The sequence below is a fragment of the Poromitra crassiceps genome, assembly GCF_964638095.1.
Source record: "Poromitra crassiceps genome assembly, chromosome: 13".
Taxonomy (NCBI): Eukaryota; Metazoa; Chordata; class Actinopteri; order Beryciformes; family Melamphaidae; genus Poromitra; species Poromitra crassiceps.
Window position 1 is genome coordinate 769727 of NC_139644.1, and position 12906 is coordinate 782632.

The 12906-nt window shown below is 46.0% G+C and overlaps 1 protein-coding gene across 1 annotated transcript in view; it reads left to right on the top strand.

The window, feature by feature from the left end:
* The window catches only part of LOC310787853 (phosphorylase b kinase regulatory subunit alpha, skeletal muscle isoform-like), a gene marked incomplete at both ends in the record, with an annotated part of 71473 nt that overhangs the window by 29557 nt on the left and 29010 nt on the right, over positions 1-12906 (top strand). Inside the window, 7 exons of the mRNA XM_083649316.1 lie at positions 1349-1456; positions 1955-2033; positions 2592-2726; positions 3367-3476; positions 4628-4772; positions 6273-6351; positions 9845-9915. Coding sequence (XP_083505442.1) covers positions 1349-1456; positions 1955-2033; positions 2592-2726; positions 3367-3476; positions 4628-4772; positions 6273-6351; positions 9845-9915 — 727 coding nt within the window. The remainder of the gene's footprint in view (positions 1-1348; positions 1457-1954; positions 2034-2591; positions 2727-3366; positions 3477-4627; positions 4773-6272; positions 6352-9844; positions 9916-12906) is intronic.

Consider the following 12906-nt stretch of genomic DNA (forward strand, 5'->3'; position numbering starts at 1 on the left):
TCTCATAATTGGAACAAACTCCCTGAACACATTAGATCTGCCCCTACTCTGCCTATTTTTAAATCCAAGCTAAAGACCTTTATGTTTACTCTTGCTTTTAACTGCTACTAAACTACTGCCTCTCTCGGCCTGTAATTTTAAAAAGATTTTTCCTGTACATTTCCAACAAATGGACTGTACATGTAATAATAATACTGAAGAGTGCCTTGTAACTTATTTAAAACAGAAATAATGTTTCATGTTTGTTAATTTGAGTATATATTTTAACTAAAACTGTCGGCTGTGTTTTTTATGTGTTTTTTATATGTGCATTGCTTTGCTGCTTGTTTTTTCGATTATTTTTTTGTAAAGCACCTTGAATTGCCTTTGTGTATGAAAGGTGCTATATAAATAAAATTTGACTTGACTTGACTTGACTTGACTTGAAAACATCTCGCGGGCCGGATGAAACCAGCCCGCGGGCCGGATCCGGCCCGCGGGCTGTATCTCTGACATCCCTGGTTTAGGCGCTATTACTGGGCTGGACATTTTGGTATAAGTGCCTTTAGTTTTACTGAATTTTGATGCATCTTTTCATTGTTGTCTGTTTCTCTCTCTCTCTCTATCTCTCTCTCACCCCTCTCTCTCTCCCTCTCACCCCTCTCTCTCCCCCCCTCCCTCGCTATCCCTCTATCTTAACATACACAAATAGTGTAGTAGCCGTACTGTACCGTACTGTAGCTGCTACCATTATGTATGTCTAATGTTTAACTGTATGTTTAATAAGGAATATGCTATTTGCACCCGTATGTCAAATACGCCAAATTTAAAACGCTGAGTTTAATTGTATATTTAATAAGGAATATGCTATTTGCACCTATATGTCAAATACGCCGAATTTAAAATGTTTAAGCACGGCTAAAGTATGCACAGGACATGTGCACATATGTGCAGTGAATATGCCACTGTCTCTGACTTGTCTTATCACTATACTGCCTTATTGCTTGTTGTGTCTCTTGTTGTTTTTGCACTCATATGCCCTACATTTGTACTATGTTGTAAACGGAGTCCACAGCACAAGAATTTCACACGTGATACTTGTACCATGGAGTGACAATAAAAATCTTGAATCTTGAATCTTGAATCTTGAATCTCTCACGCCTCTCTTTCCATTCCTCTCTCCCTCACTCTCCCTCCATCTCTCTCTCTCTCCCTCCCCCATCTCTCTCTCCCTCCATCTCTCTCTCTCCATCTCTCTCTCTCCCTCTCTCTCCCTGTCTCTCTCTCCCTCCCCCATCTCTCTCTCCATCTCTCTCTCTCCCTCCCCCGTCTCTCTCTCCATCTCTCTCCCTGTCTCTCTCTCTCTCAGGTGGATGTGGAGTACGAGTATCCTCACTCAGTGGACCGTGTTGCTCAGGGGAAGTGTCCTCTGATGTGGGCGCAGTCGCTCTACGTCCTGGGCAACCTGTTGGCCGAGGTGTGTTACTGTAAGCCAGAATAGAATAGAATAGAATAGACTGTGTATATCGATTTTCCAGTTTAGATGAAATCCTTGGATTTCAAAGAGAAAAAAACATGGTCGCTGGTTTGGAAACCTTTCTCTGGGGTGGTTTCACATTAGGGACTTGGGGCTGTTTCTGAGCACATTTGACCCTAAAGTGACCCCAAGTTCGGTTTGTTTGTGAACATTGGTTCCGTCCCCAGGCACAGAACAGTGAACCGTTCCCGGGTCCACCTGAAAAGTGTGATGACCACTTTTTGAGCTACTGTCCTTGGCAACACTGGCAGTTAGCTACGGCCAATAGATTTGACAGCTCATAGACAAATTGGGGAAACTTTGGATTTATTTTACTTTGTAACTGAAGCAATTCAATATGTAACAATGTAAAAATGTAGTACACAAAAAGCTACTCTATTACAGTAACTATTGTAATTCTAACGAGTTACTTTCCACCTCTGCATGTGATGTGTTCAGGGCCTGGTGGCTCCCGGAGAGATCGACCCTCTGAACAGGAGACTGTCCACCGTCCCCAAACCTGATGTGGTCGTGCAAGGTGAAAGAGAGATAGAGAGAGCAAGAGAGGGGGTGTGTGTGAGAGAGAGAGAGAGAGTGTGTGTGTGTGAGAGAGAGAGAGAGAGGGTGTGTGAGCGAGAGAGAGAGACTGTGTGAGAGAGAGTGTGAGGGTTGATGCCCATTACAAGCGATACATTTGCATGGAGTTGCCTTCGCCCTGTCAAGCCCCGCCCCGCTGGTCTCTTGGAGCTGCAGCTTGGTTGGCTGTCTTGCTGTCTTTCCGTTTTGCATTGGTCTACTTTGAATTTGGCCCCTCCTCTCGTCTTGTTGTTCGCAATGTCCGTGACGCCAGGTATCCCAGCATGCTTTTTCAGTGATTTGGTCGCAAAGTCAATGGGAGGCGACAATTCTTCGCTTGTAGTGGGGATTGGGCGTCAAAGAGAGTCAGAGAGAGATTGAGAGAGAGTGTATGAGAGAGAGAGAGATTGAGAGAGTGTGAGAGAGAGAGTGAGAGAGAGAGTGAGTGTGTGAGCGGGTGTTCTCAAGCAGGTCCTCAGAGTTGCGTAGAAGTGGTCACATGATGCGTGTGTGTGTTCAGTGTCCATCGTTGCGGAGACAGAGGAGATCAAGCAGCTGCTGATTGGCCAGGGCATCCAGGTGGAGACCATGGAGGAGGTTCAGCCCATCAGGGTGCAGCCTTCCAGAGTGCTGAGCCACATCTACGCCCGACTGGGTACACACACACACACACACACACACACACACACACACACACACACACACACACACACACACACACACACACACACACACACACACACACACACACACTGTTTTGCAATAAAGTAAAGTAATGCATTACTGTAATTGTATTACTTTCCCAGTAACGAGTTATGTAAGGGATTACAATTTACAAAAAGTAATTATATTACAGTTACAACTACTCCAAGTTACTACTTTCTCCAGTGCTGGAACGGAGATGGGTCTGCCTATGTGGAGATGATTCTGCCTATGTGAGACCACTGTGTTACCAGAACGTGATTTGTTTTTTTTTATCGTAGTTAGGCAAATAAATTAAAAGTATGTAGTTTGGCTGATTGTTGACTCCTCCTGTAAGGTTCATTATTGTTCCAATAAAGTGGATTCAGTTCTAAAAGGAGCCGACTAAACAGGTTGTATAACACTTTAGGGAGGGGGTAGCTAAATTAGGGGGGGTAGCTAAATTAATATAGTAATGTAACTAGTAATGTAACTAATTACTTTTGATGCCAGTAAAGCAATTTTCTTACTTTTGAAATGAGTAATAAGTAACTAATTACACTTCCTGAGCAACTTGCCCAACACTGCTCATGGGTCCCTCCCTCCCTCCTCAGGCAGGAACCAGCGCCTAGGGCTGACCGGGCGGCCGTATCGACGAATCGGCGTTCTGGGAACCTCCAAGTTCTATCTGATCAGAGACACCATCTTCACTTTCACGCCCCAGGTGACCTCTGACCTCTGACAGTTACAAAGTCAATTTCCTCTGTACTGGACTACAGTTCAGTTTTGAGGTGCTGGCACTTGGTACTGAGTAGGCCAAGGGTTCCTAAACTCGACAGAGACGCTATGGCCCGCTTCCCAGTATTTTCAGTGTATCAGAGATAGAGGACGTTATAAGTATAGCCACGTTATAAACAACAAACTAATGCTGGTGGTCCGTATGGAAACAGTCAATTTGGTAATTCAGTGGCGTTTTACTGCCATGTAACATAACTAACTAGCCGCTAATATTAGCCACAGTAGGCGATTACCCATGATGCATTGCACTGTTGAAGGGCTCACGCTAAAAACGGGTCCATTGGAGTGAATGGAGATGTTGCAACTCTCCTAGTATGGCTCTGGCGTGAACTACAGTAATGATCACATGAAGATTTTTTTTTTCACATGAGTGGGGAAGGCGGGAGTTGGCCGTGACGTAGGATGCAACCACATTTTGGGCATTTTGAAGGGCAAAAAAAAAGCAGGTTTGAACCCATAGAGGGCACTTATGCAGCTGAAAATGATAAAGATTGTAGAATATTCTAAATTTGGTCTCAAATGTGGAAATTTTGACCAGAATTCTTCACACACCACCCCAAAAGCCATATATATTGGTTAAAAGCTGAAAAAAAAGTGTTTTGGGGGTTAGTTACACTTTACCTAATAGATATTATAAAGTGTTACCTGTATTTTTTTTAAACTTTTTATAAATTAAATTATTCAATCAAGAAATTAATTGTTTCTGCTGTGCAGGGCAACAAATGTATATATAAGCAGATATTTTACAATAACACGTTTTAGAGGTTCCTGAGATACTGTGAAACCGTGGTTTTTGCCTAAGGTTATCATACCATCAAAGTCTCATACCGGCCCATGCCAAATACATCATAATTTGTGTAGGGAAATATATTGCACATTCATAACACAAAACAAAAAATAGATTTTTCCGCGGGTACGTGATACTATGGTGATACTTTGGCTGGTATATAGTATCGCAGGGTAACATTTTGGTATCGTGACAACACTACCACCCTACATAAAACATTTTCCCGTGTTCCTGTCAGGAAATGTAAGTGGAAATCAGTGTGTAAAGGGTTAACTCTCTCACCCCTCCAGTTCATCGACCAACAGCAGTTCTACCTGGCACTGGATAATCACATGATCGTGGAGATGCTTCGGACCGACCTGTCGTACCTCTGCTCCCGCTGGGGCATGACGGGACGCCCCACCGTCACCTTTCCCGTTTCACAGAGCATGCTCAGTAAGACCCGATACTTCCTCTCTCACAGAGCATGCTCAGTAAGAACAACTGCTTCCTGTCTCACAGAGCATGCTCAGTAAGCTGTCACTCCATATTTTACATAAATACCACCTGTAATGCCTACATTAAAATTAAAATAAGTAATATGAAGGTCTGGGTTGTTTGAGCAGTGAGTGTAGGTGTATCTGTTGCATGATGGTTAGAAAAGTTGTCCGACTTGCTCCGCCTAGTCGCGTACCCGACTGCATGAGCCACAGGAGGCTGAGAGCGAGGAGGGACGCAGATTTGGAGCGGGGCGCCGCAGTTGCAGGAGCCTTGCCATTCACACCAGAATCTCTATTTTTCTGCACGCCTCGCTCTGTTTTGCCAGGCACTGCCCTGCCCCCGCTCACAGCTTGCATTGACTTCATGCCTGGCTGCTCACGTGCAGTGCGCTGCACACTTAGACCAGAAGCTTAAACTATCGCTAACTGTCGCTTCAGCGTGGCGTGGTGAGGCAAAGTGCTGCGGCTGGTGTGATCGGTCTGGCCTGTTAGCCCCCGTTCACACTATACGCCAAATAAATGCTCAACCTAAGCTCAACCTACGCTGAACCAACAAGTTTCATTTAGGCGTCCTTGTTAACAGGCGAGGCCGTTCACACCACTCGCGCACGTGCCACGCTGAAGCCTCACCGAAGCCACGCTCACGCCTTGCTCAAGCGATCGTTCAGGATTCACGCCTATTTTCCAAGCGTGACGCGTGAAGCTTGAAACTGCCATGCATGAAGTCAATGGCAGTTGTGGGCGGGTTCAAGGCACCCCGAGGAAAAGAGAAGGCTTCTTGTGTGAATGGTTAGGCGTCAGTTCAGCTTGTGCCTGCCTCAAGCTTCAGCTCTACTTACGTTCGGCGTCCTGTGTGAACAAGGGCTTAACAAGCTGAAATGGAACTGCCTCCGCGCTGCGTTGTTTCAGCGTTGCTTCAGCGTAGGATTAGCGTATGGTGTGTTCATGTTTTCCTGCACTGAGAGCTCTGCACTTTATTCCAGGCACTTCCGTGTCAGAATGACGCAAAACACCTCATTCTGAGATGGAAGGGAACAGATGTTCTGCTCGAGGGCGGCTGTTAGGACTACAGATTGTTTATTTTATTTTTTCTGTATGCGCACATCCACAGAGAATCACATCAAGAGCCTTAATGAGCGTTAATGAGCCATACCAGCTGGCGGGGTGGGGGGATTTCTCTGTGCAGAAAACATATAGAGAAGGTAAACAGTGTCAATCTGCTTATATTACCAAGATTATAATGACACAAAGCAGGTTGGAAATCGACAAAGCCTTCCTTTAAGAATGTATTGTTGTCTCGTCTTTCCACCAAATAGAAAAGTATCGATAGTGAATAAAGGATCATTAAGCAGTATGGTATCAATATCATTATAAATTATCTTTCCCGATCCCTACTGATGTTTTGACTGTATGCTGCCTCCTGAGCTGTCTGAGCCTCAGTGTTTCTGCTCCTCAGCTGACGACCACAGCCAGCTGGACCCTGCTGTCCTGGCCATGCTGAAGAAGCTGCAGGAGGGATACTATGGAGGAGCCAGGTACGGAGCTTCCACAGCAGAACCTGCAGTGCACATATTTTGAGCAAGGTAGAATGCCAGCTGGACTCTTGGTAGGCTACATAAACATATTGTAACGAACTGGGGTGACATTTATGCGCTGTTACAATATCTTTGTAATAATATTATATTTTTTGACTCTAAGAGGCCCAAATTTTCATTAAGAAGATCCTCATGTTGGCTCACCTGGTAGCGCGCGTATGACGGAGGCTCGGTCCTTCGCGCGGGCGACGCGGATGTTTTTCTCTGAAACAGATTCTGTTGAGAAGTTCTGCATATGTTCTGTTGTTGCCTTGGCGATGGATCTGTCCCAGTGTTACACAGCTGAACATCTGCCAGAGATTGAAGATATGGAACAACATCTTTAAAACTGCCAAACTTGGGCTGTTGAAAGATGTCTTTGTGGTTTTACTTTGTTTCAAACTTCAGATTCTCACACTATGCCAAGCTGCACTCTGCAGCGACCCAACTGGAAAATAGCCAATAGGCAACTGCGCCATAGCCAATAGGCATGGGTCGATTTCCGGTTTTACCGTTTCGGTTCGGTGTACGAGATCAAACCGGTTTGATCACGTGCAAACCGAAAAGACTGAATAAAAGAAAAAAGAAATGCATGGAGTGCATGGAGGGTCTAAGGCCCTGTGGGTGACTCCAGGCCGGGCTCCTCCTTCGTCTCACCAGACCCTCCCGGGGAAAAGGCAATCCTACCATGGGCAGAGAGGATGCCTCAAGAAGGCCTGTGCGCTGCACGTCATTTGCCTGCACCGAGCACCTCGCTCTAGCCTGAAGGACCCCAGGCCGCGCCGATCTTTGCACAGATTTTCAGGAGGCTAATCCGTAGCGTTTGTGGATTTCTCCCTCACGAGAGAGCCAGGCTGGGGTGTATATTATAAAAAAATAGTGCCAATCCATTCTGATTGCACTATTTTTCGTATTAGCCTCTTTTCAAGTTGCACTAGTAGGCAAAAGTCTTATTTTGTTTATTATGTTGATGTTTGAAGAAAAGTTAAGCTGAATAGCTTAGAGGTGCATTATTGCCACCAACTGCAGTCGCATTACAGTCATTTATGGGCTACACTATATATATATATATATATTTTTTTTTTGTAAAATTCGATATACCGGTTTGATACGCTTTTTTGGGGAATATCGAACCGGTTTCAAAATTTTCAAACCGACCCATGCCTAATAGCCAACCAGCACCTCTCTCTGCTTTTCCAGCGAGCCCTTAACACTGTCCTTCTCTCAGACCATTGCTAGCATAGTTATCTCTTAGCTAGTTGCTACTCCCGTCTCAACGGTTCCACAAACCAGCACGAGAACAGCGGACTACAGCGGTGGGACCTTCTTCCCAGACCCAGTCCGGTTAGCTACGGAACGGCGGTGACCAGCAACGAAAAGCTAAGAGTATTTTTCTCTTGGTTTCTGCTTCCTTAGCAGTCTGTGAGCTAGTCGGCCGCGCGGCGCGACTAGCTGTCTTGTCGCTTAGCTCTAGCTAGCGTGTGTTCGGCCTTCCCGGCTGGGAAGTGTCACTGCTAACTGTTAGCTGCTAGATCGGTGAGGCTTCGCCTGTTAGTCTAACCACCCCTGGACAGGGTTAGTTGTTCGTTAGCTTACTACAGTTCGCTAGCGGTTTGTGCTAGGTTGCTAGCTTGATGAGGTTCACCTTTTAGCCTTTCCCCCTCGGACGAGGTGTGTGTGAGTTACGCTAGCTCGCTACGGTTCGCTAGCTAACTGCTGTTAGGCTGCTAGTTCTAGCTCGGCGAGGTTCGGCTTTTCCCTAGCTTCCCTCTGATTAGAGAGTGTGTGTTACACTAGCTTTACCAACTGTATGCTAGGTAATATTCGTCAGGTTTCCAACTGTTGCTTAGCCACTGTTGGCTTCGCTGCGTGCGTTGCTTGCTTCCCAGCTTGCTTCCCTCTGTCAAATGGCTGCTTCTAAGACTCGCCATTTAGACATGGAGGATGACGGGCAGTACAGAAAGTGGGGCCGAGCTGGCCATGGACGACTTCCATGACCTCTGCATGTTCTGCCTAGGGCCGGACCATGCCAATCGTGCGTTGTCCAACTCGCACTCTTGCAGGAGATTCTCCTTCGCGGTCAGTTGCCGCCCTGCGGCCAGCCAGTCTCGGCCCCCCGGGGTGTGGAGGTTACGAAGCCTCTCAAGGCTCGCTGGAGTCCCGCCCACCGCAGTGGGGCGACTCCTCGATTCCAGATAACGTGGACGATGATAGACTGGAGTACGACCCGGTCTATGAGAACGGGAGAACCTCATCGTGCAGGTCCAGGTGAGTGACGACGAGGGGCAGGAGGACATGTGGGGGGTAGAGACCACTCCCGCCCAGGAGATCGAGGAGGAGGCCCGAGTGTCCGCTGGCGAGCCTTACCAGCAGCACTTGTAGACGTGCTGGCCAGGGCCGTAGCCAAGCTGGGCATCGCCTGGGCTGAGCCCCTATTTCCCCCTGCCTCCCTGCTGCAGGGACGCTTTTTTCAAGCCCCCACAGCCCAGGCCCAACGTCACGCCACAGTGCCATGACGTGCAGCCACGGGGGCGGAGCGGGTGGCCGCGTCAGACAACCCTTAAGTTTTGGTTTTTTATCTTGGTCCTCCGGTGCCTACAAAACTTCCACCTCCTGTAATGCACGCGCGCACACACACACACACACACACACACACACACACACACACGCACGTACAAACACGTACACACACATACACACACACACACACACACACACACACACACGCACGTACAAACACGTACACACACACACATACACACACACACACACACACACGCACACACACAAACACACACGCACGCACACACACACACACGCACGCACACAAACGCACACACATACACACACACACACACACACACACACACACACACACATTGTTTAAAGGTCCCATATTGTGTGTTTTTTTTTTTACATTTGTCAGGGGTCTTTAAAATAAGGTCATGCATTCTGTTTGGGATTTGGAGACATCTCGTTTTTTTTTCTTGTATTTATCCTCTGCAGCTCAGTATACTCCGTTTTTTCTACAAAGTCCCTGGTCTGATTGGCCGATGAGGCGCTCCGGTGAGGTGCCCCTCTGATTGGCCGCCTGATCTGTCACGCAAAACAAAAACAAACATGCAAGTTCTGGAACTCTGATTCGCCCTTTCCTGGGGCTCCATTTTGTGGCAGGGGAGGGAGAGGAATGACTGTAGTAAGTGATTTCATACTTTTACAGATGTTAGTTAACACCTCCAAGTTTATACAAACCACAAAACCCAATCAAAACCGATTTTCACAGTATGGGACCTTTAACTGAACACTGAGTTTGGAAACAACAGTCAGGAAAGTCTTTGATAGTCTATGATAGTATGGGGTAGTCTGTGGTAGTGTGATAGTCTGATAGAGTGTCATATTCTGTGGTAGTCTGTGATAGTCTGTGAAATGCAGTTTATCGTCATGTTTCTTCTAGAGTAAAGACAGGAAAACTGTCAGACTTCCTCACCACTGCCTGCTGCGCTCACCTCACTTTCATGGATTGTGGTAAGTGTGTCTATTCTATTCTATTCTATTCTATTCTTTATTTTTTTCCGAATGTTTCTGAATTTGCCCATTCTTTAACTCATTCTCTGCCATAGACGCAACATTGCGTTATTTCAGAATCAACGCTTCCCCGCCATTAACGCAGATTTTTCACTGCCATACGATAGATGGCGCAACACGGAAGGATTTCTTTCACACCAATCGCTGCTTCTGTCAGTTAGATCAGTCATGTAAACCCTCACATAGTGTAACTTTCAGCTGTCAAACATGCTCCCAGGCCTCCACACATCGAGTACCAGGAAACACCAGACCTCCACACATTGAGTACCAGGAAGCACCAGACCTCCACACATTGAGTACCAGGAAGCACCAGACCTCCACACATTGAGTACCAGGAAGCACCAGACCTCCACACATTGAGTACCAGGAAGCACCAGACCTCCACACATTGAGTACCAGGAAGCACCAGACCTCCACACATTGAGTACCAGGAAGCACCAGACCTCCACACATTGAGTACCAGGAAGCACCAGACCTCCACACATGGAGTACCAGGAAGCACCAGACCTCCACACATTGAGTACCAGGAAGCAGCAGACCTCCACACATTGAGTACCAGGAAGCAGCAGACCTCCACACATTGAGTACCAGGAAGCAGCAGCTTCTCACGGAGAAGATGAGAGTGTGACCCGCCCCGGTGCGCTCTCCGCGCGGGGTGAACCCAATGCCCGCTTTGCTGCACGAAAAGGCAGTTTTCTCAGCTTTCTGGTGAGAGACGCACGGTGTCAGTAGTCGTGTTGCCATTACCATCAGAAATGCGCAAAATCTAAATATCGCAATAGAAATTGGGTAATGGAAACACGTAAATTTCGAAAAACCTCCCAAATATCGCAAAAAGTTTTTGCGCTCTCATGAGGTGGTTTTTCAGACGTGTCGATATAGCAGTTTATCGCAAAAGTGTAATGGAAACACATTTTCCGCATTTGCACGTCATGTGACCCATTCTCCTTTGGAAAAGCAGAGGAAAATGAGGGAGAAACGGTTCGATAAGCCGTGGCAAAACCTCCGCAGCAAGTGGAAAACTTTGAAGCAACGCTAGCAGAAAGATGAGTGTTGTGCAAAATAAATATAAAATAGATAATGTTTAATGGCAGAAATCGGTCCATGGTGACAGCAGGCTGCCTGTGAGCGCGCATTTGAGCGACGAGATGAGGGGATGAAAAGCACACACCGTGCGGTGCTCCTGACTGAAGTGAATGCAGTGACTGTGAGTAATACATTACACACGTTTCAGGTGCAATGTTATAATACACAACATTCTGATTATTGAACCAAATCAGCCTTTTCCCCCCTCCATCTCTAAATCGGACCAGTTGTATTAGGCTACCTTTATTCCTCTGTCTGTCGCGCTCGCATTCACCGCAGCCAGCAACATTTTGCGACTCATTTTCTTTTTAATTGATAATCAGGCTCGTTTATATGCGTTGTAACTTCATGTTGTGATTTGCATTGACCATTGGTTGGATTTGAGCATGCTGGGGACGGGATATGGGCAGATCCCCGTGCGTAATCACTGTGTCAGCTGCTGGTAACGGAAATGCGTTCAGGTGTGCGCGCCGTCAGACCAAACTCAACTTCAATGGAAATGCCTACAAGTCGCAATTGTACATTGTCGAAGTTGTAGAAATATCGCAATTATTTTGCGAAAAACTGTAATGGAAACACAGCTAGTGAAAACAACCCACATTCATGTGTCGATAACTAAAGAACGGAAGAACGGAGAAACAAACTATTTTTTCTCCATGAAAGTAGAGGCTTTGTTCTGTCTTTTGAGATATTCGGTGTCTAAATAGTCTTAGAATAAAATATTCTGTGGGTCGTGGACAATCACCGAAAATGCTCACAAACCCTGGCGGTGGCTGGTGACTTTTTATTTGGAACTCTGGTGTTGAATGAGTTAACCTTGTGCTGTTTATTATATGTTAGAGTATAGTATAGTATAGTATAGTGTCGTATAGATAGTGTCGTATAGATAGTGTCGTATAGATAGTGTCGTATAGATAGTGTAGTATAGTGTAGTATAGTATAGTAGGGGTCCCCAATTACTTTTCACCAAGGGCCACATTTTACTGAGGCACTTGGTGAAAAGTAATTGGGGACCCCTGCTATACCATACTATACTATACTATACTATACTATACTATACTATACTATACTATAATATACTACACTATACTACACTATACTATACTATACTACGCTATACAACACGACACTACACGGCACTACACAGCACTATACTATACTATACTATACTATACTATACTATACTTAAGCAATATAGCATGAGAGCTAGTGTGTTGTGGCAAATATATCCCGCTGATCAGTTGTTATCCCACGAGGCCTGCGGCCTCGTGGGATAACAACTGATCAGCGGGATATATGCCACAACACACGCTGCTCGAGTGCTATATTGCTTTTATAAAACGGTTTCCAAGTATGATAATATAAATATAATAATAATAATATAAGTCCGACTGGCATGGTATTCTGATAGAGTCAGTTGAAACACTACTGTAAGAAGATAGACGTGCGGGTGATTTGATTGGATCGTTCTGGAGACTGAAGTTGACATTGGCCAATCCTGGCGCTTGCTGAGAAGCTGAGAGCTTTCTGGAAAGCCCGACAGGCAGCTCGAGCGCAGCGCTGCATTCTCAGCGCTTGCTGAGAAGCTGAGTGCTTTCTGCAAAGCCCGACACCAACTAACGTTACGGGGTTAAATGCGGGGTTAAATGCGGGGTTAACCGCCTTTTTTTGCAAAGAAGACATTAGCCCGCATCTATTCTTGTACAAAACATAATTTTCTGCGAAGTATTAGTAAAGTTATAAGCGAAGATCGATTCACAAGGATCTGACAGCTGTCTCCTCCATTTGTTTTTTTTGAGGTAACCAAAGGCTTTTAGTAAGAGAGTTGCCATGGCAACCAATAAC